The 25,304-nt window shown below is 55.7% G+C and overlaps 1 protein-coding gene across 14 annotated transcripts in view; it reads right to left on the bottom strand.

Moving 5' to 3' along the window:
• Positions 1-1,590: 1,590 nt before the first annotated feature.
• Positions 1,591-25,304, bottom strand: part of PPP6R2 (protein phosphatase 6 regulatory subunit 2) — a 51,383-nt gene continuing 27,669 nt past the window's right edge. For 6 of the 14 annotated variants that reach the window (XM_032222023.1, XM_032222034.1, XM_032222038.1 and 3 more), the window contains 7 exons: positions 24,057-24,196; positions 21,859-22,028; positions 20,277-20,439; positions 19,300-19,388; positions 18,526-18,733; positions 11,611-11,724; positions 1,591-9,911 (listed from right to left, as the gene is read on the bottom strand). In XM_032222023.1, coding sequence (XP_032077914.1) covers positions 9,860-9,911; positions 11,611-11,724; positions 18,526-18,733; positions 19,300-19,388; positions 20,277-20,439; positions 21,859-22,028; positions 24,057-24,196 — 936 coding nt within the window. In that variant the 3' untranslated portion in view covers positions 1,591-9,859. The other 8 variants (XM_032222027.1, XM_032222026.1, XM_032222029.1 and 5 more) reach the window with 8 other exon arrangements.

Consider the following 25,304-nt stretch of genomic DNA (forward strand, 5'->3'; position numbering starts at 1 on the left):
AATGAATTTGCTGGTATCTCTCAATGCCTGCCGCACCCAGTCATGCTGTCCGTCTGCTCTCTCAGGACATGGAGGCTGTTAAGAGGCCAGCACCAGAGGCTCCTCAGCCCAGCCCTAACAAGATTGGGTGGCTTTGGGTTCAGTAGAGCTGTGCCCAGAAATCAGCCACCTTTAATTCTCGATGGGGTTTTGCTTCCCCAGAGAGAATCGGTGCAGTTTTTGGGGTAGTCTTTCTGGATTCTTCCTAAAAGATCAAATGGTAGAGATTCCTCCCCACATACCAGTTGTGCTCTTTCCTGGACCGGCAGACTGACCATCACTCATGCTTTCACCATTTCTTGTTGGATTCTTGTTCTGATGTGCTCTGACCTTCAACACCACCTGATGCTACAGCAGCTGTTCCAGACGTCAGGTAAATGTTATGAGCATATCTTGAAGCACTCGTGTGGCACCCTCTGTTTAGTGAGCTTCTTCTTCTAGGGTTGCACTCAAGGTGATGCTCGTTGGGGCTTGGGGTTCTATTCTCTGTGGGTTTAACTTTTTTGAATTGCCCCTTCCTATAAGAAGAGCAGCCCCTTCATGGATCCATTGCCTTGTCGTGGGGAAGGGGCTTGCAAAGCGCAATGAAACTACGAGCTATGCAAGGCCACCCAAGGCAGACAGGTCATAGCAGAGCGCTCTGACAAGATGTGATCCACTGGAAAAGGAAATGGCAACCCACTCCAGTATCTGTGCCATGAAAACCCCCTGGACAGCACCAAAAGGCAAAAAGATGAGCCCCTCAGGTCGGACAGTATCCAATATGCTACTGGGGAAGAGCAGAGGGCTAGTAGTAGTAGTAGCAGCGCCAGAAAGAGAGAAGCAGTTGGGCCAAAGCTGAAAGGACACTCAGCTGTGGATGTATCTGGTGGTGAAAGGAAAGTCCGATGCGGTAAAGATTATAGGAACCTAGAATGTAAGATCCATGAATTAAGGCAAGCTGGACATGGTCAAACAAGATGACAAGACTGAACATCGACCACTTAGGAATCAGTGAACTAAAATGGACAGGAATGAGTGAATTTAATTCAGATGACTATCAGGTATACTACTGAGGGCAAGAATCCCTATGAGTAGACTGCATAGTCATTAAAAGAGCCGGAAAAGCAGTACTGGGACACAATCCCCAAAATGACAGAATGATCTCCCGTTCGATTCCAAGGCAAACCATTCAACATCACAGTAGTCCCAAGTCTATGCCTCAACCACTGGTGCTGAAGAGGAGGAAGTTGAGCGGTTCTATGAAGCTCTACAACACATTCTAGAATTAACACTAGAAATGATCTCCTTATCATCATGGGGAATTGGAATACTAAAGTGGGAAGCCAAACGATAACCGGAATAACAGGCAAGGTCTCCAAGCAAGGCGTGGGAGGAGTCACATGTGGGTATTAACACGGCCCATTTGCCCGGAGACTGAGGTAAATTTGAAGCCACTCCCTCTGCTTCGTCCTCGTGACTCCCCAGATTAACCTCAGTCTTTGGCCCAGAAAGAGTAACTTTTTGACTCTCCATTTGGTCTCAGAAGTTTTTATTCTTTATACCTTGTATTCTTCCATCTGTGATTCCTCCTACCTCTCTCCTTGCATCTCTGTATTGTCTAAAGTTTTTGTTTTATCCACAAGTCAGGCTTGTTGCATTCAGGGAATTCCTGAACCGCTGGCCGGTTAAAGGCGAGGCTCCAGGTCGCGCGCCGGAGAGCGCAGCACAGTGTGACCCCTAAGCCCATCGGTAGGGCTCGCAGATCAGCCCTAGGGACTCGGGGCAAGCAGCTCAGTCAGAGCCGGCTCAGCATCGGACCGCATGGTCAGGGGTCGCCATTTTGTGAGGAGGAGGCCATATTGGGACACATGTGGAGGGGTGCAAGGATTGGTGTGCTCGTTTCCAGCCGCTGCAAGCACCCAGAAGGCCTGTGCTTTGCCGGTAATCCGGGGAGGACCTTTCGATCGGTGGTGAGCCGGCTTATTCGACCCACGGATCGGCGGCGAGGCAGCAGATTGCACAAGTCCGAAGGAGCTTCGGACTGTACACAGGAGCTGAGCCGGTTGGAATAGAGAGGCGGTGGGAAGGCAATATCCGTAAGTAAAAGCGACGGCGGAGGCTATCAAGGAGTGGGGAGGCAGCTGCCCCTAGATCACCAGGGGTTTCGGATCCAAGAGAGGAGCCCGTCCGGAGCGGAATCCCTGTACCGATGGGGTGACCCACATCTAAGAAGGCCACCTCTAAATCTGCTAGGAGGAGAGTTCCTAGCAAAGAGCTACGCATTACCAGGGCGTCAAACAGAAGGCTTAGGGAGGTCAGTCCTTCTCCATCCAGATCACGTTCTCCTCCTCGACCATTACCACCGCTAAGGGTGCGACCGGGCTCCCCAGAATCTTCCCGTAGTTCAGAGAGGGAGGTTATCCCTTTATCCCCGCCTCTGTCTCCGGCCCAGTCCTCAGGACATCGAGGAGACCCCTTTGGCCACAAAACAACGGATTCTTCCAGGCCATGCTTGGCTCCTCAGTCCGCTGAGCCTCCCAGCCTCTCTCAAGCTTACCCAGAGCTTTCTGAGGATTTTCAAAATGTGATTGCCTGGGCCATTGTTCAGGGCCATTGCTCAGGGCATCTCATCAGGTATATAGCATCAATTTCAATCCTCTAGAAAATAAGTCTTCCCACGGGACCCCACGAGGTCATCCAGATCAACCCCAATCTTCTACATCTAGAGACGCAGATTGGATTCCCCCTCCATAGATAGTGAGGGGTCGGGGTTAGAAGAGGAAGGGCAGAAGGATGTAGCATTCTCTGAGGACGAGGATTCCCAGGTTCCTGAGGCTCCTCCTATTACAGGCTTGTTTCCGCCCGCCTTGTTTGGTTCCATTCTTTGCAAGGCCAGAGCTACTGCAGACCTGGATTTTACTCCAGCTCCCCCTCAAACAGCTACACCTACCTCCAGTGCGGGGGGGGGGAACCAAGAAGGGTCCCTTTTATAAACCACAAGTGGAAAAAGAGGCGATTCCTACACCTGATCTATTTATGGAGGTGCTCAAAACTCAATGGGCAAAACCCGGCACCTTCCACCCCCACCCCCACCCCCAGGCAGTAATGATCGCAGATTTTAACATCTTAATCTTGCTCAAGCACTGCAGGTTCCATCCATAGATGTCCCAGTGGCTGGCCTCTGCGGTGGTTACCGGTGACATTTCTTACTGTCTCAAAGCAGAGGATAAGAAAGCGGAAATCGTCCTACGCAAGACCTTTCGGGCCGTAACGTGGGCAATCAGGGCAGCGGCTGCCGCTTCCTTTTTTAACAGATCCCCTCTGCTTTGGCTGGAGCAGCTTCAATGCAGAACCCCCGCTTCTGACGTGCGGCTGCTGCAGGACATCAAGAAGCTGATGGCAGCCACTCAGTTTTCAGATGATGCCACGCTGGATGCAGTCAAGTATTCTTCCAGGGCCCTATTCTCCTCGGTAGCTTCCAGGCAACTCCTCTGGCTGCACAACTGACAGGCAGAATCACGGGCAAAGTGGCACTTGGCGGGGGCGGAATACATGGGAGACAAGCTGTTTGGTGCATCCCTTGTCCTTATCCTGATTAAGGATAAGAATAAGCACAAGGTCTTCCCCTCCATGACCAGCGCCCCACGCCCTGCCCCAGGAGGTCTTCATATTGACCCCCTGAACAGGATTTCCAACAGTCGAGGGACTCTGCTCCTGGATATCCCAGGCAGGGGGGTAGGAATTTTTCTAGGGACAGATACAGGTATCAACAATCCAGTAGGCATCCCTTTCGGGGGGGGGGGGGAGGGTGTCCCTTCCGCAGAAATAAGTGATTCAGGGCAGGATCACCCCATAGGCAGCCGCCTTACCTTGTTTGCGGATCACTGGAAGCACATGACTCCTGATGTTTGGGTTCTTCACACAATTGAGTTTGGGTTACTGTTAAGAGTTTTGTTCCCAACCCCCGAATAGGTCCTGTCTCTTCCCTTCCTCGAGGATTCCAGAGAAACGTTCCCGTATGCGTAAGGCCATTCGACACTTGCTTGACATCAGGGCAGTAGAATTGGTTCCGGAAACAGAGAAGGCTCTAGGTTTTTATTCCAACCTGTTTCTAGTTCCCAAGAGTTCCGGGGGCTGGAGGGCCATCCTAGATTTTAAATTGTTAAATCCCAAACTGGTATACCACAAGTTTAAGATGGCTTCTCTCAAGTCCATTTTGGAGGGCATCAGGCAGGGTGAGATTTTAGCCTCCATTGAGCTCACGGAGGCCTACCTTCATATGATCGCTCCGGCCCATCATAAATTTCTCAGATGCACCTATGGGGGAGAGCACTACCAATACAGGGCCCTCCCATTTGGTTTGACATCTGCCCCTCGAACCTTCACCAAAGTTTTAGCCGTAGCTGCAGGTCACCTTAGATCCTTCCCTGTCCGGCTACATTGTTATCTTGATGATATCCTTGTCCTGGCCAGTTCAGCAGGCCGAGGTAAGAGGGATTTGAATCTCACCATTGACACCTTGCACACCCTGAGGTTCTCGATTAATCAAGATAAGAGCTATCTGACCCCTAGCACTAGACTCCAGCATTTAGGGGCAATCATTGACTCGATGGTGTGTGAGGTGTTTTTGTCACAGGGGCGTAAGGACAGTATTTTGGAGTTGATCCAGGAAATACGCAAGACACTTTCTGTTCCCGTAGTCCTTCTCTCCAGGCTCCTGGGCAAGTTCATCTCCTCACCAGAGAGACAGGACATGCAATGCCATCTTCAAGGTTCTGGTCCCACCCCAGGTGTTTCTCTGCTTCCATTGGTTGACGTCCTCAGCTCTGACCAAGGGTTCCCTCTTCAGGGAGCTGGACAGGTTGGTCCTGACCACAGACGCGATTCTGTTCAGATGGGGGGCACATCTGCAGTCCCAGATAGTGCAGGGAAGATGGACCCCCACGGATTTGAGGATGAACATCAACTGGCTGAAGCTCAGGGCAATTCATCTGGTGCTTCGGTACTTCAAGGAAGCGGCGGTTGGTCAGCACATTCTGGTTTTGACGGACAACATGGCGGCCAAGGCCCATGTAAACAAGCAGGGAGGTATGCACTCATTGGCACTACACAACAAAGCAATCTGGCTGGGCAACTGGGCGGAACAGAACCTCCTATCAATTCGGGCGGAACACATCTCCGGGGTGGACAACAGGCAGGCGGATTGGCTCAGCAGGGATGGTGGACCCGGGAAGTGGCAGTTACATCCCAGCATATTCGAGCAGATCTGTCAAAGGTTCGGTTGGTTGACTGTGGATCTCTGCCACCCTGTCGAACGCCCAAGTTCCGAGATTCATCTCGCAGTTCCCGGTTCGGGGAGCAGTAGATGTCGAGGTCCTTCGCTGCAGATGACCGCCCGGACTTTATGCCTTTTCCCCCCTTCCTCTCCTTTCTGGGGTTCTGCGGAAGCTAGTGATAGAGGGGGCAGAATTGGTTCTGGTAGCGCCCCATTGGCCACAACGGCCATGGTTCCTGGACCTGGTGGACCTCTCGGTCCAACTTCATTGGAGGATTCCCGGGGGGGGGGGGTAGTAGCTCTGTACCAGGGGAGTCTGGAGCATCCAGATCCGGAATGGCTCCAGATAACCGCTTGGCACTTGACTGGGAGCAATTGAGGGAGGCCCAGTTCTCAACCAGGGTGATCAGGACCATCGAAGCTTCACGATGGAAGTCGGCCACGAGCATTTATGATGCGACCTGGAGTTCCTTCGTAAGCTGGTGCAGGGCAGCCCAGGTAGACCCAGCCTCTGCTTCAGCGCCGCAGGTGTTGGAATTTCTCCAGGACGGTTTAGAGAAGGATCTGGCTCCTAATATCCTCAGGTATTAGGTGACACTCTTCAACAAGATCCAAGAGAGCTGGGATCAAGCCAAAAACATACCTCTTGGTAGAGGAAAGCTAGATGTCAAAGAGACTTTCACTGTGAAACTTGACAAACTGTTTGACATCCTCAACTGCAAGTGCCAACTTGTTCTGTATTCTGAATTTGGCCGCCCTGCTTGCTGCAAAAAAGCTCCCATTAACTGTACCAGCCTTAAGGAGACAAAGGAACTTGGCTTTCGTTAAAGGTCAGAGAGACAAGATTGAATCACACTAGATTAGTTTGCCAGATGGGCCCAAGCAGAAACAGCACGGCAAAAGCAGCAAGACGATGAGCCATATAAGCAGAGTGTTCCAGACATTTTGATACTGACAAATGAAATATCTGTTACGATGAAAATGGACAGATGACCAAAGAAGAGGAATGTGATGGAAGTTACGAAGAGGTCTTAGACCAAACACAAGTGCCTTCAATTCCAAAAGTAAGGACAGAATACAGTAGGTTAGAAATATCAAATGTTTTCACATCCATATGCCCGATTAGTAGACAGCATAAGACACCGTGTTGGTCTACTGCCATTGCCACAGCCACTTTCCTGGCTTCATCACCGGAGAAGACCAGAGACTTGCAGTTGACCACAATAAAGTCAAGAGGCCAGGAAAAAATTATGAAGTTCCTTAGATCAATTTGATAAGCTCTGCAAGAAGGCAAAATAGAATGCATCTTCTCCTATGGCTGTACAGATGCAACTAGAGTTGTGCTGAAAGCACACAATTCAGACCAGCAATTCTCCAGGACCATCAAAGATTATTCTGTGAGCATTGAGCTGGGTGGAATTTTTATCATTTCAGTCCAGATAAAGGCTCAAAACTAGGAAAACCTGCTCAAGTGATGGCAGATATTCTGGCGCATTTCATGAAGAAGGCAGGCATTGACAAAAGCTTGAAGGCCACTGGGGGAGATTCTACAAATGTTAAATACTGCCTGTGAAGGCGGCGCCATGCCCTGGACAGAGGTCAAGCTGACCGGAAGTTGGTCTGGTTGCTGGTGTGCACTCCACAGCAAGGAGTTACCTCTATGACAAGCCCAAAATTGGATGGGAAGACCTTGTGCAACAGCAAATGGGCTGGTAAAACTGGCAACAGGCTAGGCAACAGGACTTGACACTGATCCTTCATTCATCAGTTTCAACTGGTGAGCCTCTCGTTTCACTGAGCGAGTGTTGTAAAGGATCTCTCTACTGATTGAGTGTACACACATAGGATCACACAGGCAACAACAACGACAGGAGAACTTACCACAGATCTGGCTCTTCTGAAAATTGGTCCCATAAACCACACTGGTTGAAAATAGAACTGAACTGAAAATAGGCTTTTTTCGATTATGGGTTTCAAAACATGCCTTTAAATGCAAAACTCTCTAAAACTTAAGAATGGTAGTGCCAACTTTGAATCCAACCTGGCAGAAGCTATTTTTTCTACTACTCAGTTGCCACATGGGGGAGGGGGGGGGGAGGAAAACAAAATACATTGCTAGACAAAACACAGAACTTTCTCGTGGGAACCAAAGTCATCTCTACAGGTGGTGAATAGAGATGAGGAGGGGTGCCTGGAGAGCCCACCAATTTACCTAATTGGCCATGACCTGTGACTTTTGGGGGGAGTTATTTCCTGTTGTAATTATACTGAAACCGCGGGAAACAGAGTTGGTTTTCCATTTGATCGTGCCAATGATGTACCCAATAAAGAAGCCCTTAGAGGAAGTCCTCAGCTTCAGAGTTCTGATTTGTTTGGGTTCGTTAGTCGGGATCATGACAGGTAGTGGAATAAGTTGTTGCTGATTCAACATCGAAGTAAAACGTTCCTGGATTGAAGGCGGCCTGTGTCGTATGTTGTTCCAGCTGCAGCAAGTCAGATTGCGAATGGCGGCTGTAGTAGCTGCTGTTTTGCCAACCGTTCAGCGCTCGGTATGGTTCTCTTTCAGTGAAGTGATAATTCAGGCACTCTTGTGTTCAGATGACATCCAAGAGAGGAAAGCTGGTGTGCAAAAGATCATTGATTTGAGGGGTGCAGACGCCAGGGCGATGGGAGATTTTTCTGAACGGGCAAGAAAAACGCCTTTAATCAAAGCCAGGGGATCCACTCTGCTGGAGCCGATCGGTTGGTCTGAAGGTGAATATGATGTACAAACTGACAACAGTTTACAGAGCTAAACCAATTCAAGTGCCACAGTGGCCCCATCAAACCCAATCAACACAGGGATGTGGTAACAGGTCACAGAGGCAGCAAGCAGAGGGCAGACACAGGAGAAACACGAGGCTTACATCAGAGGCTAAGAAGCAAGTCAGTGGCTGAGGTCAAATGGATCAAAACACGGCTGGATGAAACTCACTTAAAAAATTTTGTAACACAGATAATTCCTTTCTGTTAGTTTGTGATTGCATGGATTACTTTTTTTGCTTAGCTAGGTAAGATTCATGCAGAAAAAATCCTTAACTTTTCTAGCACAAAGTGTAATTTTGAGAAGATAAAGTTAATAGTATTTGGGTTACAAAATACTTTTGTATGATCAGAGGTGGATTTATACCAGATCAAGCTAAATCTTGTGCAATTGCAAAAATAACAGCAGATTTGAATGCTTGGTGTAAAAACACACATTTTTCAAACCCCTCACTGAAAAAGCAGTCCAAAAATTAATTTTCACCCCAGTAAATGACACCCAGGATATGGCCTCCGCTCATCAGTTCCCTGACCACAAACCACACAGCTCACACAGTGGGAGGAAAGTGGGCTGGCCTTGCTCCTCAAAGGCTTCTGGCCAACGCTTTAATTTGCAGAAGACATGGGACCACAGAGACACGGTTGAGTTTTTTCTAAAAACAAAGAGCACTGTTATGTTTGGGGGTGGGTGACTGTAACTGTGCCAGATTTAAACCAGTTTTCTTCACCTGCTCCAGAAAAGATTTTGATTCCAAAGTATCTGATCCCCACCCCTCTTCATATGCCACTGATGAGCATCAGCAAGTCCCACTGAGGTTTGGCGAAGATCTGGTGGCTGCACGGAGCCTGGGAACACCAGGAGGGGCAAAAGGAGCCCATTCCATCCAACGGCTCAGGGCCAAATTCACAGTCTCGATTCTGCAGCAGCTGATTGTTGTGCTGGGGGACGGAGGGAGGCTGCCCCACCCCACGGAGCCTTTTGGGCTGCCCTAGAGTCCACATCTCGTCTAGGGCACGGCTCGTGCTCCTCAGGCATTGCCAGGCCATACTGGCATGGCTTCCGCAAATGTCTCTTCCAACTTTCAAGGTTGGCATGAGATCCAAAGTGCAAAGTGTTGCAGTTCTTGCTTCTATTAAAATTTTTACAAAATTAAACGAACCAAAGGAGAAATCAAACTCTACGTGAAAGGGAAGTCTCCAGAGACCCCACCCCAGAAACGCTCCGGGACCTCCTTCCTTGCAAGGTCACTTTTGTCCCCAGGGGTGATGCTGGCTGACCTAAGTCCCTCCCCTGGCCTGCCTTCCTTCCTTTCCTTCCTGCCAAGAGTGGCAAGAAATTCTGTCCTTCGGGAGACCAGCTGCCGATGCTCCCCTCTCCAAACCTTCCCACGTTGCAGCAGCCGCATTCCTGATAAGGCTTGATATTGCTTGATAAAGAGCTGGCAGAGGAGTCCCAACCCCACTGGGCCAGTCCAGGGTTTTCCTGGAGAGCAGAAGGTCCCGGATGCAAGGCTGGGAGATCACGGCCCGTCCATCCCTTCTGCCCGCAAGAGCCAAGCCAAGAATGGGCACCGGTGCAGGTCAGTCGTGGCTGGAGCTGGGGGGGAGGGGCTGGAGGAAGAGGAGCGCATGCTGCACTCAAGCCACGGCTGAAGAGGGACCTGCTCTCCTCCGCACTCTCTCCTCTGCAAAGGCAGCCTGGATTGCAATGGACACCTGGGCAGCCCAGCTGCAGCCAGGCACTCTTCGGGCTGTCCCCCGTCAAGTGGGGCCTTTCAGCGGGGCCTCTGTTCCCAGGTGGGGCTCCTCATTCCTGCAGAGAAGGGGGAAGGGGGGGGACAGGTTAACAGTTGCTGCCAAGGTGGCTCTCCTCCGTCAGTCCAAATCATCCTGGAGCCTCCTGGAAGAAGGGAAGGGGGAGCTGGTTTTCTGGGTGCCTTGAGAACGAACGGATGAAGCCAGCTGGCCAGAACCAGGATGGGGACGCCCAGGTCTTTTCTGGGCCGGCAGGGGCAGCCACCGAGCCTCTGGAGATCAGGACTGATAGCCCAGACCAAGCCTCCCCTCCTCTCCTCTCCAAGGAAACGGTCCCCTGGCTAAGACCCAACGCTTCCGAACGAGCCAGTTGTTTCTCTTCCTGCAGACCCAACTCTTTGATCCAAGACAAGACCATAACTTTCTCACGTGCAGCGAAACACAAGCTTGACGCAGAAGCCACACCAGGCACTGACCCTCTGGGGGAGGAGGCGGACAGAGCCCTGCCTGAAATTCACACCCGGCCACCACTCCAGCCTTCAGCTCAGGGAGGGCCTCTCTCGCTCCCAGGGATGCCCAGGTGTGGAACCGGACCACCCTGAGAAGCTTCCCGTCTCCTGACCGCCAGGGCCTTGCCAGAGCCCTCCAGAAGCCCCCTGGGGCCTCTCAGGGTCAGCACTGGAATTCACAAGGCTGCCGGCCCCTGGGGAAGGACTCGGGGCCTCCCCCGGGGCCTGTCCGAAGAGGCCACAGGGACAGCTCCCGGAGGGAAGGGAATGGGCTTGACCCACCGCTTACTCCGATGCAGATGAAAGGTGACAGGAAGACCCTCGGCCTCCAGTGAGGGCAGGCTCTGTGCCAGCTCCAGAGGCATTGCAACCCAACAGGCGGCAGCCTGTGAGATCAAAGCTGCCCAAACTCTCCCTGGAAGAGCCTGGGATGCGGAGGCTGCCGTTCCCCCCCAGGGACCTCCGAGAGGGGCAGCGGCGGCAGCAGCAGAAGCCCCGATTCCCACAGCCGCTTGTGGCTGGCTGGAGTCCTGAGTCCTGACGTGCCCTGAGTTGTCAAGGGGAGCCTTGTGGACTCCAGCCTTCCCCAACTCCCCCCCCCCCTCCAGTCACCTTGGAGTTTTTCCTTTCTTTCTTGCTGCCTCTGAGATAGAAAAACCCTGGGGATCATCACGCCTACAAGCTTCCTTTTGCCTTTTCACCCAGCGCCTTTTCAGCTTTGAAAGCTCTCTGGGCCGGAGGGGAGCTTTTGCAATACACTCAGCCAAGGCTTCAAAGAGGAAGGCTTTGGGAGTGTGGCTGAAAGGGAGGGGCCTCTGGAGGGAAACGCCTCTTTTGTTTACACTGCCGTGCAAAACCAGCCTCCGGTAGCCGATGGCTGGAGCACACGAGGGTCCCTCCAGAAGGGAGATCTGGTCTGGGGGCTGGCAAAGAGCGTTCAAACTCATCGTGGTATCAAAGATGAACAAACTCCTTTGGAGAGAAATGGACTATAAAAATTAAAGCTCACGAGGGAGAGGGAGGGAGGGAGCGGGAGGGAGAGAAGGAGGGAGGGAGGGAGGGAGAGAAGGAGGGAGGGAGGGAGAAAGAGAAGTGCTGGAATTGAACGGGGACTCCTTGCCCTGCCCTGCCCCGCCTGAAACTGAAAGAGCAGAACCCCACTCAGAAGAGGGGCTGGCCTCCATCCCTGGGGACAGCCGGAAAGCAGCCAAGCGCCCGGCTTTAACCAGTACTCGCTTCTGCCCTCACCTGCCATCCCTCTTGGCCTCCAATGTGGCAGCCGCAGCAGAAGAACGTGGAGGGATCTGGAGTGCGGCTTCACTTGTCAGAGGAACCGTCTCAACCGTCACGGCGTTGTTACCGCTGGGTGAGGAGAACCGAAGCTTGTTAAAGGGCCAACTGTTGCCCCCAACCCCCCCCTCCACTGGAGCGCCTGGTGAAGCGGGGGAGGGGAGCCCGGGGCAAGGGGGGTCTGCAAGCTCAGGTCCCCAGCCCTGGTTGTCACCCTGATTGGCCACTGCCGGAAGCCAAAGGCTGGACCCGCTCAGGGGAAGGGCAGGAGGGAAGGTCTACGCCCTCCCATCAAGAGCCAAGACAGCCGGAAGGGCAGCCCAGGGAGAAGGGAAGACTCTCCACTCATCACTCCCCACGGCCCCGAGACTGATCGAGGAGAAAGGGGAATGGACGCCCGCCCCCTCATCGGGGAGGAAGGGTGGCCCAGCCAGAGCGGGGCCTTGGGTGCCTGAGGCACAGCTGGCCCTTTCCTCAGGGCTCCCTTGGAAGAGGCCGGGGGGGGGGGGAGAAGAGCAGAAACGAACAAGTGACTAGAGGGGGGGGGGACAACACCATGGAAACCAAGGAAGGCATTTATACCAGGAGGGGCTCCTGGGAGGAGAGGGCTGCCCCTGACAGAGCGGATTTACAGGGCTTTCCCTGCCAAGGGAGGGGGGGAGGAGGAGGAGGAGGAGGAGGAGGAGGAGGAGGAAGTACCAGGAACAGAGGAGAGTTTTGCAGAGCAAGGGGGGGAGGGGGGATCACGGGGCTTCAGATGCAATCCAGCCCCTTGCCACAAGCCAAGCTTGCACTCAATCCAGACAAGACCGAGTGGCTATTGATGCTGCCTCCCACGGTTAGTCCAGACATTCCACCTCTTAGCCTGGGGGGTGAAATTATACACCCCTCAGAGAGGGCCCCCAATTTGGGTGTCCTCCTGGATCCACAGCTGACGTTAGAACACCGTCTGTCGGCTGTGACCAGGGGGGCTTTTGCCCAGGTTCGCCTGGTGCACCAGTTGCTTCCCTACCTGGACCGGGAGGCACTTCGAATGGTCACTCATGCCCTCGTCACCTCAAGACTGGATTACTGTAACGCGCTCTACATGGGGCTGCCCCTGAAGAGTGTTCGGAGACTACAGTTGGTCCAGAATGCAGCCACGCGAGCGATAATAACCGCTTAGAGAGGGCTGAAAGCCCTATGAAGCGGTATATAAGTCTAATAAATAAATAAATAAATGGGTGTACCTAGATACACCCATGTTACACCTATCCTCCGTGAGCTGCACTGGCTCCCCATTGGCCTCCGGACGCGCTTCAAGGTGCTAGTCGTTACTTTTAAAGCCCTACATGGTATTGGACCTGGCTACCTGAGAGACCGCCTCCTGCCATTCACCTCCCAACGACCAATAAGATCGCACAGGTTGGGCCTCCTCCGGGTGCCGTCGACCGGACAATGCCGGCTGGCGGCCCCTCGGGGGAGGGCCTTCTCTGTAGCTGCATCGGCCTTATGGAACGATCTACCTGTTGAGATCCGGACCCTTCCCACTCTCCCGGCCTTCCGTAAAGCCACCAAGACCTGGCTGTTCCAGCAGGCCTGGGGCTGTTGATCGATATCCAGCCCCACTTAGACTGAACGGATGGTGTATTAATTTTTAATAATTGTATTTTTTTTTAACTTTTTAAAATCCTTTTATCTTGCTTGTGAGCCGCCCAGAGTCCCAATGGGAGTGAGCGGCATACAAATTTTATTAAACTGAAACTGAAACTGCTCCGCCCTGGGCCGAGGCTTTCAAGCCAGGCTTAAGCGCCCACAGAGGGTCACCGCTCCCTGCCCGTTGGGCTCGCCCTGCCCTCCAGCCAAAGGCTCCCCGGAAGAGAAGCGGCCTCTGTCCGCTCAGGACCGCCTTCCATACCCCTCCGTGCCCCATTCAGCCCCAAAGGGGCTTTTTCGAGAGGCAGCTGGACTTCCTTGGTTTTTCTCTGAAGACGTTTTGCTTCTCATCCAAGCAGATTCTTCAGCTCTCCTCCAAGATGAGCCGAGGAAGCTTCTTGGATGAGAAGCAAAACGTCTCCGAGGAAAAAACCAAGATAGTCCGTCTGGCCCCTTTGGATCCCCAGAGATTCTCCCCCTTCAACGGCCCTGCTAGAGCCCAGAGCCGAAGTCAAAAGGGGGCACCGGAGGCAGGCTTTCCTCCTGCAGGGGCAGGCAGGAGGAGGAAGAGCAGGCAGGCAGGCAGGCGGGCATCTGGAAGCCGTCAGGGACAGGGAGGAGGAGGAGGCACGGAAGGTGGCTCCAAACACCCACGGGGGCAATCCAGCCCTCTCGTCTCAGCCAAGGCACGGCGGGGGGGGGGGCAGTTCTGCCCACAGCAGACGCAGCAGAATGATGCCCTGGCTGGGAGGATGCGATGGGTGCCCAAATGCCACGCGGGGTTCCCCTAAAACTCGAGCCCCAAAGGTCAGGGGCCAGTTCAGCAACCCAAGTGATGAACCAGAAGCCCCCTACTCCTTTCCCCAGGAGGGCTCCCTCCCAGGCGGCCCCTTCTCTTGACAGAGCTCTCCAGAAGGAGCAAAGGGAGGGGAGGGACAGCCCTCCTTCCTCCTGGGAGGGTTGATAAGGCTGAGATCCGGTGGCCGAGCAGCTCTGGGGATGCCGAGAGGTTGGTGGGTCCAAGCCACAGACCTCGGAGGGAACGGGATCCTGTCAGAATCAGACGCCCTCCCTGTCCTTGCAGGAGATGGAAGGGGAGGAAGGGGAAAAGACATCTGGCAGCCGGGTGGCCCTGAGCGTATCTGCTGCCTCCTCTGCCCCATAGGTTGGGAAACCGGATGTGGTTTCACCTTCTGGCCGGTTCACTGCTGGTCTTCCAAACGCCGAGGCTCCAGGTGGTTTCAGCTGGGCCAATACAACCATGCGCTGGTTCCCCAGACCCGTTACGTTTTGCTTGGCCCAGCACAGCAGCCTGCCTGCCTCCTTCCTTCCTCACTTCCCTCGGGGAGCTTCCTCTGGATGTGGGCCCTGGAGGGCCGGGGGGGCTGAGTGAGGACATCTTGACGTGCTGCTCGGTTGTATGATTTTGGGGAGCCCTCCTTCTTCCCTCGGCCCAGACCATGCCCCCCTCCCCTCCTCACACTGGCATGGACGGGGTCGAAGGAGGAGCACAGGTCCCAGCACTTGGGAAAACCCTCCAGGGGTCACTGGGAAGGAAGCTGCTTAGGAGGCTCATCTGGTAAATCCAGACCGTCAAACTCAAGAAATCCGAGGCGACTGAGCTCCGGAAGAAGGGGAGACGCATCGACCGGAAGGCACTCAAGCGGCAACCAAAGTCTAGGAGAGGCGGTGGAGGACGCTGTCAGCCCACAGAGACCAGCGGAAGGCCTGCCGTTTTCAGAATGGGTGTTGGGCTTGTGAGGGTAGAGAGGGGGATTTCTAGTTCTGCCTTAGGTAGCCCACCTTGGTGACAGCTCACCTCTCAGGGCGGTGGTTGTGGGGAAAATAGGAGGAGGAGGGAGACATATTGGGATGTTTGCTGTCTTGAGTAGGGGCCGGGGAGGGGGGGATGTTCTGGACCTCTTCAAACAGGCTGAAGGGTCATCTGTCAGAGACACTGGTGAAGCAGGAAGCAAGAGGCCAAAGCATTGGGGCTGGAGACGGGGTGAGAATCAGGGCCTCCGAGTGTCCGGTCTGGAATTCTGAGGAGAGCTGCATGGAGACCAGGCCACTCCCCGTGTCTGGGAGGGCGCCGAGGTCTTATAACCTCTGTGTGGGTTGGAGGGGGCCTTTGCGTTCCTCAACCACCCCGGGTCCACAGAAGCCTTCCCTTGCGGGGCTGTCACCCTTCTTCCTTACTTGATCCAGGAGATCCCTCGGATCCAAGATGCCCCCCGCACCATCGTCTCCATGAATAGTTTGAGGATTGACAGAACGGGAGGATCTTCATCTGTGAGAGTCCAGATGTGGAGACAGTCGGAATGTCCGGGAGGGGGGATTGGGGGAGCATTGAACCACTGAGGCTCCTGAGAGAATCTTTTTCCTGGAAGCTTCCTAGAATGGATCTCAGATCCCCATCTGGCGTCACACGCTCGCTTCGGATTCAGGATGGGCACCGCCTCACAGAATTCCTTGCCTCTTGTGACCAGCCAGGAGGACACTGCAGGCCGACTCGGGCTCCTTTGCGCCGTTGCGAGACCAATGGACGGAATGAGGTACGGCTGGCGAGAATCCTGCACTACAGCCGGGCTAAGCAGGGCAATGAGGTCTGCCTTAGCCCCCCACCCACAGGGCGGCGGCTCCCCATCCTTTCCCCCAGAGTAACGGTGCCTGTGGCATCCGAGGTGGTAGTGAGGAAGACCCCGCGAGGAGGAGGAGGAGCATTCTGCCGCCCGATGGCGGCCTTTTTATTCCTCTGATGCCGGCAGTCCTGATCTATTCCGCTCCCCAGCAGAGGCCCCCGCCAGGGAGGGGCCGAGGCCATTTGCCCAGAGTCACCACCGTAGTGAGACAGGCTGGATTACTAAAAACCAATACATAGAAAGATGGGAGGAAGGACAGCCAGGGGGGAAGGGGTGTCTCCCTTCATTGCTCCAGAGACCCCAATTCTGCCCCCATTGCTGCATGTTCTGAGGAGGAGGAGGAGGAGGAGGAGGCAACGCATGGCGGGTGTCATGGCCATCCATGGGGCCAAGCAGCTCGGAGGCCTTGAGGCCTCCTAACCTCCTAAGAAGCTGGTGGGAAGCGAACTCTCAGAAGAACCATCGGGGGGGGGGGGAGAGTTGCTGGTCTGCTTCTTTGGCTCTGCCTGGTCCCTTGCGGGTCTTTGGGGGAGGTGCCGGGTGGTGGTGGGGGCTGGGCATCCCTCGCTCGCGGAATTGACTGGCTCCCCAGGAATTTTATTTTTTCCAATTTTCAATGTAATAAAATCTGTATGCTGCCCACTCCCTTGGGACTCTGGGCGGCTCACAGGCAAGATAAAAGAAGCACTTAAAAATTTAAGATAAAAGATACAATTGTTAAAATTAACACAGCATCCGTTCTGTCTAAGTGGGGCTGGATATCGATCAACAGCCCCAGGCCTGCCGGAACAGCCAGGTCTTGGTGGCTTTACGGAAGGCCGGGAGAGTGGGGAGGGTCCGGATCTCTGCGGGTAGATCGCTCCACAGGAAGTGCCTTGAGGCTCAGCTCAGGAAGGCAGACCTCGGTGCCTCCATTCCCCCCCCACCCCACACCTCGCAGCTCAATTCACTTGGGGGGGAGCCAAGACGGGGAGGGTGGGCGCTGGGCATCTGTCCCTAGAGAAGCAGCCTCTGTCCAGGCCACCTGCTTTGAGGCCAATCACTTTATGGGCCGCTCTGGCCAACGTCTCCAGAGGAGGGGAGGGGAGGGAGAGAAACCTTCAGCATGAATAATGGCCTTCTGCCATTTAGGTGATGCCAGGGGGGGGGGATGGGTGGGAGAGAGAAAAGAAGGGAAACAGCCGAGATCCACCAGGGTGGGGTCACCCTAAGAGGAGGACGGGGGGAGGGGGGGCACATGCTCTGCAAAGCACCCCAGTCCCTTCCAGCCGAAGGGAATGGGAGACGGACTCCCACTGGTTTCACAGGGAAGGAAGCATTCTAACCAGAGCAGACTACTGGGAAGTTTAAATCTATTCTCCTCTTAACAACTTGTTTTCACAGGTAAAATCAGAAAAAATACAGGTGAAGCAGGGAGACAATTCCACCCATGGGCTGCAGGCACATGGCCAAGGGGGCACGGATGCGTCCTGCCTGCCACAGGCTGCTCCGTCTGCCAATGCCCAAGAGCACCGGGCACTGAGGGTTTCAGCCACCACCGCCATTAATCCTGGCCATTGGAGGAGGGGGGGGCACTGCCAAGCGGGTGTTTGGGAGCCTGCTGAGTGGGCAGCATCCATGCCCTCTGAGGCCGCAAAGCCCCATTTCTGGCCTCTTCAGATACGGGAGCCCATCCTGGAAAGGGGGCCTTCTGTGAGGGAAGGTCTGCCGGGGGGGGGTGGGGGGTGGAGACGGCCCCCAGGCCCCCAAGGAAAAGCTCCCGGTTCAGCATCCAACAGAAGGGCCCCCTCCCTCTCCTCCCCCACCCTCTCTCCCTCCGACTGACAGGCCAGGCGACACTCAACAGAAGGAAGACCTGCTCCTGCCCCCCCCCCCACATTATGGGGGCTCTTTTCCCTCCCCCTTCCTGGCCTGACTGCCCCGCCTGGGCTGGCCCAGAGGCCGCCTACAAGCCCTCTTGAGCCAGGAGATCAGAGCAGGGCCGGCTCTGTCCTTGCCAAGGAAGCTCAGGAGGTCAACCGGTCCTCCCCAGAAGCCCCTTCCTCTTTTGGGGCCCATGAGAAGCAGAGCCACTGAATGGCCTCCCCCCAACTGCAGCCCCCAAAGGATCCACGGCCTGATGGCTTCCTCCCTTCAAAGCCCTTTTCATCCGGCTCTTCTCCAGGGATGCCCCCCACCCATCCACGTGGCCACCTCCTTCCTCCAGGAAGAGCCATGGCAACGCTCCCTGCGGAGAGGAAGGATGGAAGGGAGGTTAGACGGGGGGGGAGGGGGGGGCTTCTCCATATCCTCCTGGGGGTCCACCTCCACTTTGGGCCTGAGAACCGTCTGCGCATCTCCTCCTAGTTGTAGGTATTTTATGTATGAAAGGTCAGGGGAAGAAATGGAGTTTCCTTCCAGGGTCACAAATGACTTTGAGAAGCATTGAGGCTGCTGGGCGACCTCCCCCCCCCCCCCGAAGGCACCCTCCCCTCCTCCTCCTGCTCTGGAGGGCCTGCCTACCCCCGCCCTCCCTGGCTTCTCTGTGCCACTGCCCAGGCACCCGGAGGGCATCCTTGGCCACTCGTACCCGGTCCCCTGCCGATCGCTTCCGCACCTGGTGAAGAGGGCCTTTTCGCCCTTAGCGTCCACGGTGGGCAGGAGGGTTTCCTGGCCTGGACCCGTGCCGGCGGTGTCTGTGACCACACTGGCCGCCCCTTCCTCTTCCCCGCTGTCTGAGCTGCCAGAGGAGCTGCTGTCTGAGGCGACCAAGGGGGCCTTCCGTGCCAGGCGGACGTCCCAGGCGCAGGGGGGGGCAGCGCTTGCTATACAAGGAGAAGCACGCAAGGCCCCGTCATGCGGGCCTTTCTCCCGCAGCAGGTCAGCGCACCAGCAGGCCGCTTGTGCCCAGGGCCTTAAGATGAAGGAGGCCCCTTTGCCAGCTGGCAAAACCTCCGAAGAAACGGGGGCGCTTGAGCCTCAGAGAGAGACGACAGGGCCAGCAGCGTCGACAGCCGTAAGGGAGCCGTCTCGGTGAGGCTGAGGCAAGCTGGGTGCCTTCTTTCCAAGCCCTTCCCTTCCACTCCACGGAGGCCTTTCCCGGGGGACCCGGGCAGAGGCCTAAATTTCTGCCACGCCTTGATTAAATCTACATCAGTGTTCCAAAATATGGCTCCAATTCCTGAGCTGCCAGCTGGGGAAGGCAAAGGGCTGAGAGCTCAGGTAGGGCCCTTGCCTCCTGCCACAGGCAACAGGGCCGGGGGAGAAAGGCTGGCCGGCGGCGGGCAAAGCTGGCGGTGGGGAAGGAGGGAGGGAGGGAGGGAGGGAAGCAGGGCCTTTCCCAAGTCCAGAAGGCACCAGAATCCCCCTTCCCTCCTTGCTGGCCACTTACAGTTCTCTTCCTGGCTCTGCCTGGCCCTTCCCTCGCAATCCTGGCTCTCCTTGTCCACAGGGGAGGTGCACCTGGGAGCCGCTTCGGAGCTGGAAGGGAAAAGCCGGTCTCTCACTCGGGCTGAGGGTTTCTAGCCCTGCGCACGGCCCTCTTGGCCCCAACCCGGCAGCAGCTCCGGGTGAGGCCCTCTGGGCAGCCCCCTTCCCTGGCTGATTTGCCCCAAGAGAGAGTCTGCTGACAGGGCAGCCACTGGAAGGGAAGGGCCCTCAGCTAGGGGTCTCTATCAGGAAGCCCCCTACGAGAGCAATGGGGCTGTGCTTGCTTCCACACCTTCAGCCCCCTCCTCCCCTCTTTGTCCCAGCTGCCCTCACCTGCCCCATCCAGAGAGGAAAGGAGCGCCCCCGGGTGACAAGGCACGCCAGTTCACGCTTCCTCCCTTGCCTGAACAGCTGCTGAAATCCAGTCCCCGAGACTGCCCTGCCCCCCCCCCCCGTGCGTGGAGGGAAATGCCCAGAGGGAGGGGAGAGAAAGCCACGGGGGGGGGGGGGGGGGGCGGTCGGGAGGGGCGAAGACTAGAAATGGGTGGAGGCGTTTCTTAATTGGGGGCAGGGGGGGCACACATTGGCTCACCCTTCCTTTGAATCATCGGCTGCCCCAATGCCACAGGAAGAGCAGCCCAAAGGGGATTCGTCTTCTAGCTGCCTCCAGGCTCTCAGAAGCCCCCACGAAACAGATCCCGGCCAGGGTTGGCCACGAAGGTGCCGTTTCTTAGCTAACACCCAGAGCCGCCCAACGTTTCAGAATACGACGCCCCGTCTGGGCTGCCACAAAGGAGGAGGGAGGGGCCTCCACACCGTACCCCTCCTCAGTTCGGAGCACCCCTGGATTCCTTTCGGAGGACAAACCTCTGAGCCCCTCGGACCCTCCCGGCCTGAGCCTCCGGGGCCTGCCAAGCGGGGGTCCTCCTGGGCGCTTACCAGCAGAAGGGTTGGAAGTCCGGGAACTTGGCCCAGCCCCGCTCTTCGGGAGCCTTTGTGCCGGGCACTACGGAATCCCACATGCTGGAGCCAACGTCTGTGGCCACCCAAGCGGCCGGAGGCTTGGACTTCACGGGCTCAGCGGCCGTTCTCCACCCAGACCCTGCAAGACACAAAGGCCGCAGGGCTGCCATGCAGGGGCTCATTGCCAGAAAGGGCCCCCCTCCCTCCGCCCACAGCGGCCTTCCCACAGACCCAGCAGCTGTCAGGCGAGAGGGAGAAGGAAGCAGGCGAGGAGGTTCACGGAGGGGGCTCCCGAGACGGCCCTCCTGCACTTTTCTCCTCTGGCACTGCTGGATGGGAGATGCCCCCCCCCCCCCCAAGAACCCAACTGGGGCCTTTATCTGGCTACTTTCAAACGCTGAGACAGAAGCAGAGGCTCCCCCAGCTGAGCCCCTTTGCAGGCCTCTTGCCTCTCTCTTCTCCCCCCGCTGGTCTGTGCAGCCTTTCGGGCCGTTCAGTTCATGCGCTCTCTGGTGCCGGCTGGAGCCCGTCCCTCGGGATGCTCTTTGGCCAGGATGTGACCCCCCTGCCTGGCTCCCAAGACTCTGGCCAAGGGCCTCCTCCTCCTCCTCCTCCATGCTCACCTCAAGACAGCAGCCCCATCTGGGCCATCGTGAACAAGGGGCGGGCAAAGGGCTCAGTGGTGAGGCCAGGCTGGATGTGTTTTACACAGCGACTTTCTTAGGGTTCATAACAAACGCCTTGAAAACCGCTGGAAGGGCCTTCGTGGCAAAGGGCCCAGGGCCAAATCCTCCCTCATCCGGGTCAGGCTGGCCCCAAAGGTGATTTTCCCAAAGTCATCGGGAGGGTCTTGGTTTCTTTCCTTGAAGACGTTTCCCTTCTCATTCTGGAAGCTTCCTCAGTGGTTCTCGGATGAGAAGCGAAACCTTTTCAAAGGAAAAAACCGAGAGAGTCCAGTTGCCTTTTGGAAAAGCACTTCTGGGATCCTGAAAACCATCTGCTTCTTTTGGCAGCTCTTGGCTTCGCTCTTCCTTAGAAAGCGCCCCACAATTAAGGCCAAGCCCAGGCTTCCCGCTGGCAGAAAGGGACTCCCACTTTTCGAGGCGGACGGGCACAACACTCCAGGGCCACCGACCGCTAGGGATCAACTGTTGCCCGCTGACTGGTGAGGAAGCGGCCCCCATGCTGAACGGGCAGGCCAGCGCAGACAAACCCCCCGAGGCTCCCGCCTAGGGACTGCAAGGGGCCGGCATCTCCTATCGAGGGCCGGGGGGGGGGGGGGCTGCGTGCACAAATCCCTGCACCAGTCTCCACTGGCCTCCCATCCTGGCACAATAAGCGGAAAGCCTGGGGAATTCAGAGGAACTGAACGAAGGCAGGGAGAGGGGGGGGGGGGGTCTCGCCTTGCTCGACAGTGGAGAGTTCTGGGATCCCATCCTCAAAAGCCTTCAACCTGGCAACCCCGAGGAACAGGAGTCCTGTACAGCCACAGTAAGGATCATTTTGAGTGTGTAGCAAACGCCAGGAGATCTGCCTACGATCCTGAAAACCTCATTACCTTCAGAGGAGGGATCTGTGGCCGGGTTTTCTGCCTTCCAGGGGTCCTCGGAATGGGCAGCTGTCTCCTTCTCGGCCTCCTCTTCCCCAGAGTCCATGCAGCCATCATCGTGTTCCCCGTTTTCTAGGCTACCTTTGCTTGAACCTTCCACGGAACGAAGTCCTCCAAAGCTAAAGTCACCCGGAAACAAAAGGACAACAAGAAGGAGCTGCACACGGGCGTGTTTGGAACTGCATCCACACAGAGGGAAGGCATGCAACGGAGCAGCCCAAGGCTTTGTTTTAGGCCTGGTACTCTTCAACATCTTCATCAATGATTTCGACGAGGGGATAAATGGGGAACTCATCAAATTTGCAGACAACATCAATCTGGCAGGAATAGCCAACACTCCGGAAGACTTAAGGCTTCAGATACAGAAGGATTTAGGCAAACCTGGATATTGGGCGCTAGCTAACAAAATGAAATTCAGCGGTGGAAACGGTGGTCACCACAAGGTAAACAAGATGTTGAGACCCTAAAAGGAGGAGTGCAAAGAAGAGCAACGCTGGGGAACTGGAGGCCAAATCATAAAGAACTGGAACTGGGTATCTCTAATTTCATGACAGGAAGGACGAGGGGTGACATAATTGCAGCGTTCCCTTATCTCAGAGGCTGCCCCCAAAGACGTGGGAGTCAAGCTATTCTCCAAAGCAACTCAGGGCAGGACAAGAAGCAATGGGTGGAAACTAATGGAGAAAAGCAATCTGAAAATTTCTAGGAAGAAACTTCCCGTCAGAGAGAACAATGAATCCAGTGGAAGGAACGTCTTGCTTCCAGAAGCTGTGAATGCTCCATCGCTGGAAGCCTTGGAGAGGAGATTGGGCAGCCATTGGCCTGACATGGCCTAGGGCAGGAGGGACCAAGTGCCTAAAGCGTGCATGAACCACCTAAATGCAATGTGCGTGTGCCCCCGCACATGTGCCACGCACACGCGAAGCCCCTCATGTGCCCCCTCATGCATGTGCGGCCACCTGCATACACTCACCTCCCACGCATGCACACACACCCCCCCCCCCAGCATGCCCCTCACACCCTGCACACGTGAAGCAGAGAACAGCTGGCTGGCGAGAGGGAGGGAGGCGCAAGCACCTGTGCGGTGGAGCTAAACTGGGGCGACGGCTCGCACGCCATCAGAGGGCACTGTGTGCCACCTCTAGCACGCATGCCATAGAGGTTCACCCTCACGGGTATAGGGTTTCTTGCCTGAGTGGAGGGGTTGGACTAGAAGACCTCCAAGGGCCCTTTCAACTCTTTTATTCTATTCCTATTCCATTCTTTTCTGTGGACAAGCACGGCTAGGGGCCTCCAGCTCCCTGCTTACGTCTCGAGTTTTCAACCCACAGATCGGCCAGAGCAACGGGGGGTGGGGTCCGCTCAGAAGCCGCAGAAAGAGAGGCAGGGCTGCAGAGCTCCACAGTTGGAAGGGGGGCAGCCAAAGGCAGCTTTCTTTAACACCCCCTCAAGGTTTTCCCCAAAGGGCAGAAACGGGCGTGGGCTCCCCTGTCCTGGGGCCTGCAAGGGACCTGCCTAGGGCGAAGGGACCCCGAGCGGTTTAAAGGAACATTTCCGACATCTCCTCTCTTAGGATCTCATTCCACCTCCCCCTGTCAGAGCCTTTTCGCCCTTCTCTTTCCTCTCAACCAGCTTCTTTTCTCTTCCATTCACCCCCTTCACGGGGCCAAATCACCTCCCAGTGTTCATCTGATTGACATTTACACGGGGACGTTGCTTTGCCCCACTCGATCAGGCAGGGGAGGGGGGGCTGCAGATCACACCGGCTGAAGAGTTCGGACCCCACTGGATCCAGGAAGGGAGCCTCTCTTCTCCGTCCATCCCACCCGCTCTCCCAGCAGAGTTTGAAGACCTGGTTCTGCCGACTCTCCTGGGGCTTTTTAGTGCCCACGAGGCCTCTTCCCCACCTGTTTTTTAGCCTTTAATTCTTCTATCCTTGGCATAACTGCCTTTTAGTGAAATGCCATCATTTTTACATGGTTCTTATGTTTTCAATTCTAAACACACACACACACACACACACACCCCGAGTTGCTGCAGGGAGACGGGCAGGCTCTACCAAGCAACCCCTCCCCTCTCCCCCAAGGCCCAAAGGCCCCCTTCTCTTCTTCCAGCTGGCACGGGGCAATCGGGAGTTTCCATCTTACCGCGACCGTGACTTGGCTTGGGCGGCGTAGTTTGTGTCGTTCTCCTCCCAAATATCCTCCTCCTCTTCCTCCTCCTCCTCACTGTCATCGAATTGCTGGATGTGTTCGCTGCAGCAGGTTTCAAAGAGGGATGCGCTGGCCTAGAGCAAAGACGAGCCCCAGCTCAGACCGGGAGATCTTTCCCTTGGCAGCAACTGAGGGCAGACCCGGCCTGGGACACAGAGGTGCTGGAGATCCTGGAGAAGATCGAGCCCCTGCCGCCTCTCTTGCCCCACGGCTCCCCCTAGTTCTCAGGGGAGCTGAAAATGGCCAAGAGACGCCTAAGGCCTCCCCGGAGGAAGAGGAGGGACGAAGCCAATCAGTCATCGGTTTCGCAGCAGGAAAATGAGCAGCCAAAACGCTGGTCCTTTCTCTGCTCTTGCTGTGTCCGGTGCCATCTGCGGGGACTCTATAAAAGTTTATCTTCAGGGCTGCACCAAAGAATTCTCGGTGCACCCGTCGCACAAAACCGCTCTGCTCTGCTCTCGACTGGAGACTAAGAGCGGAGCACGTCCATGGGAGACGCCTGCGGAATATTTTTAGGTGGCTGGAAGCAACGAGGAAGCTTGCAAATGGTGATTATCACGTGATACTCAGCCATACCTGTGAAGGGGCACCCTCAGCTGAGTGCCAGAGTGCTGGGAGGGGCTGGGACTCCCTCGGACACCATTTGTCCAGGGCTACCGTAAGAACTTGGAGCGGTCCCTGATCAAAAGCTGTGGGCTACCTGTACTCTCCCCTTTGAGAATCATTTCAAGAGGCCAAGTGTGCCAAGAGCAACCTAGCAGATATTCTATGTGGGTTTTGGCAACTTTGAGAGCTAGTTCTCTCCTTCAAGGCTCTGCCCAGAAGAAGAGAGCAGTCTTCCCTGTGTGGCCCTGGCATCTTTTGCTGCGCACTGCCCAGAGTAGCCGCCAGAGGTTGGGCCTGTTTCCTTCGTGTATGAACAACCCTGAGCAAGTGGGCTCAGACAGGGAACCCCCACCCCTCCCTTTTTGGTCAGGATTAACAATATGCCACTCCTTCCACCACTCTACAAGGCGGTGGGGAGGGGGGCAATGGGCTTTCTCACTTCCGGATCCACTGAGGAAAGGAAGCCCACTCAACCCCTCAGGAATAGAAGGGCCGCAAACAGGGAGCACGAGGAGGCAAGCCGAGCCGAGGTGGCGCAGTGGTTAAATGCAGCACTGCAGGCTACTTCAGCTGATT

This window comes from Thamnophis elegans, chromosome 7 (genome assembly GCF_009769535.1).
Source record: "Thamnophis elegans isolate rThaEle1 chromosome 7, rThaEle1.pri, whole genome shotgun sequence".
Classification (NCBI taxonomy): Eukaryota; Metazoa; Chordata; class Lepidosauria; order Squamata; family Colubridae; genus Thamnophis; species Thamnophis elegans.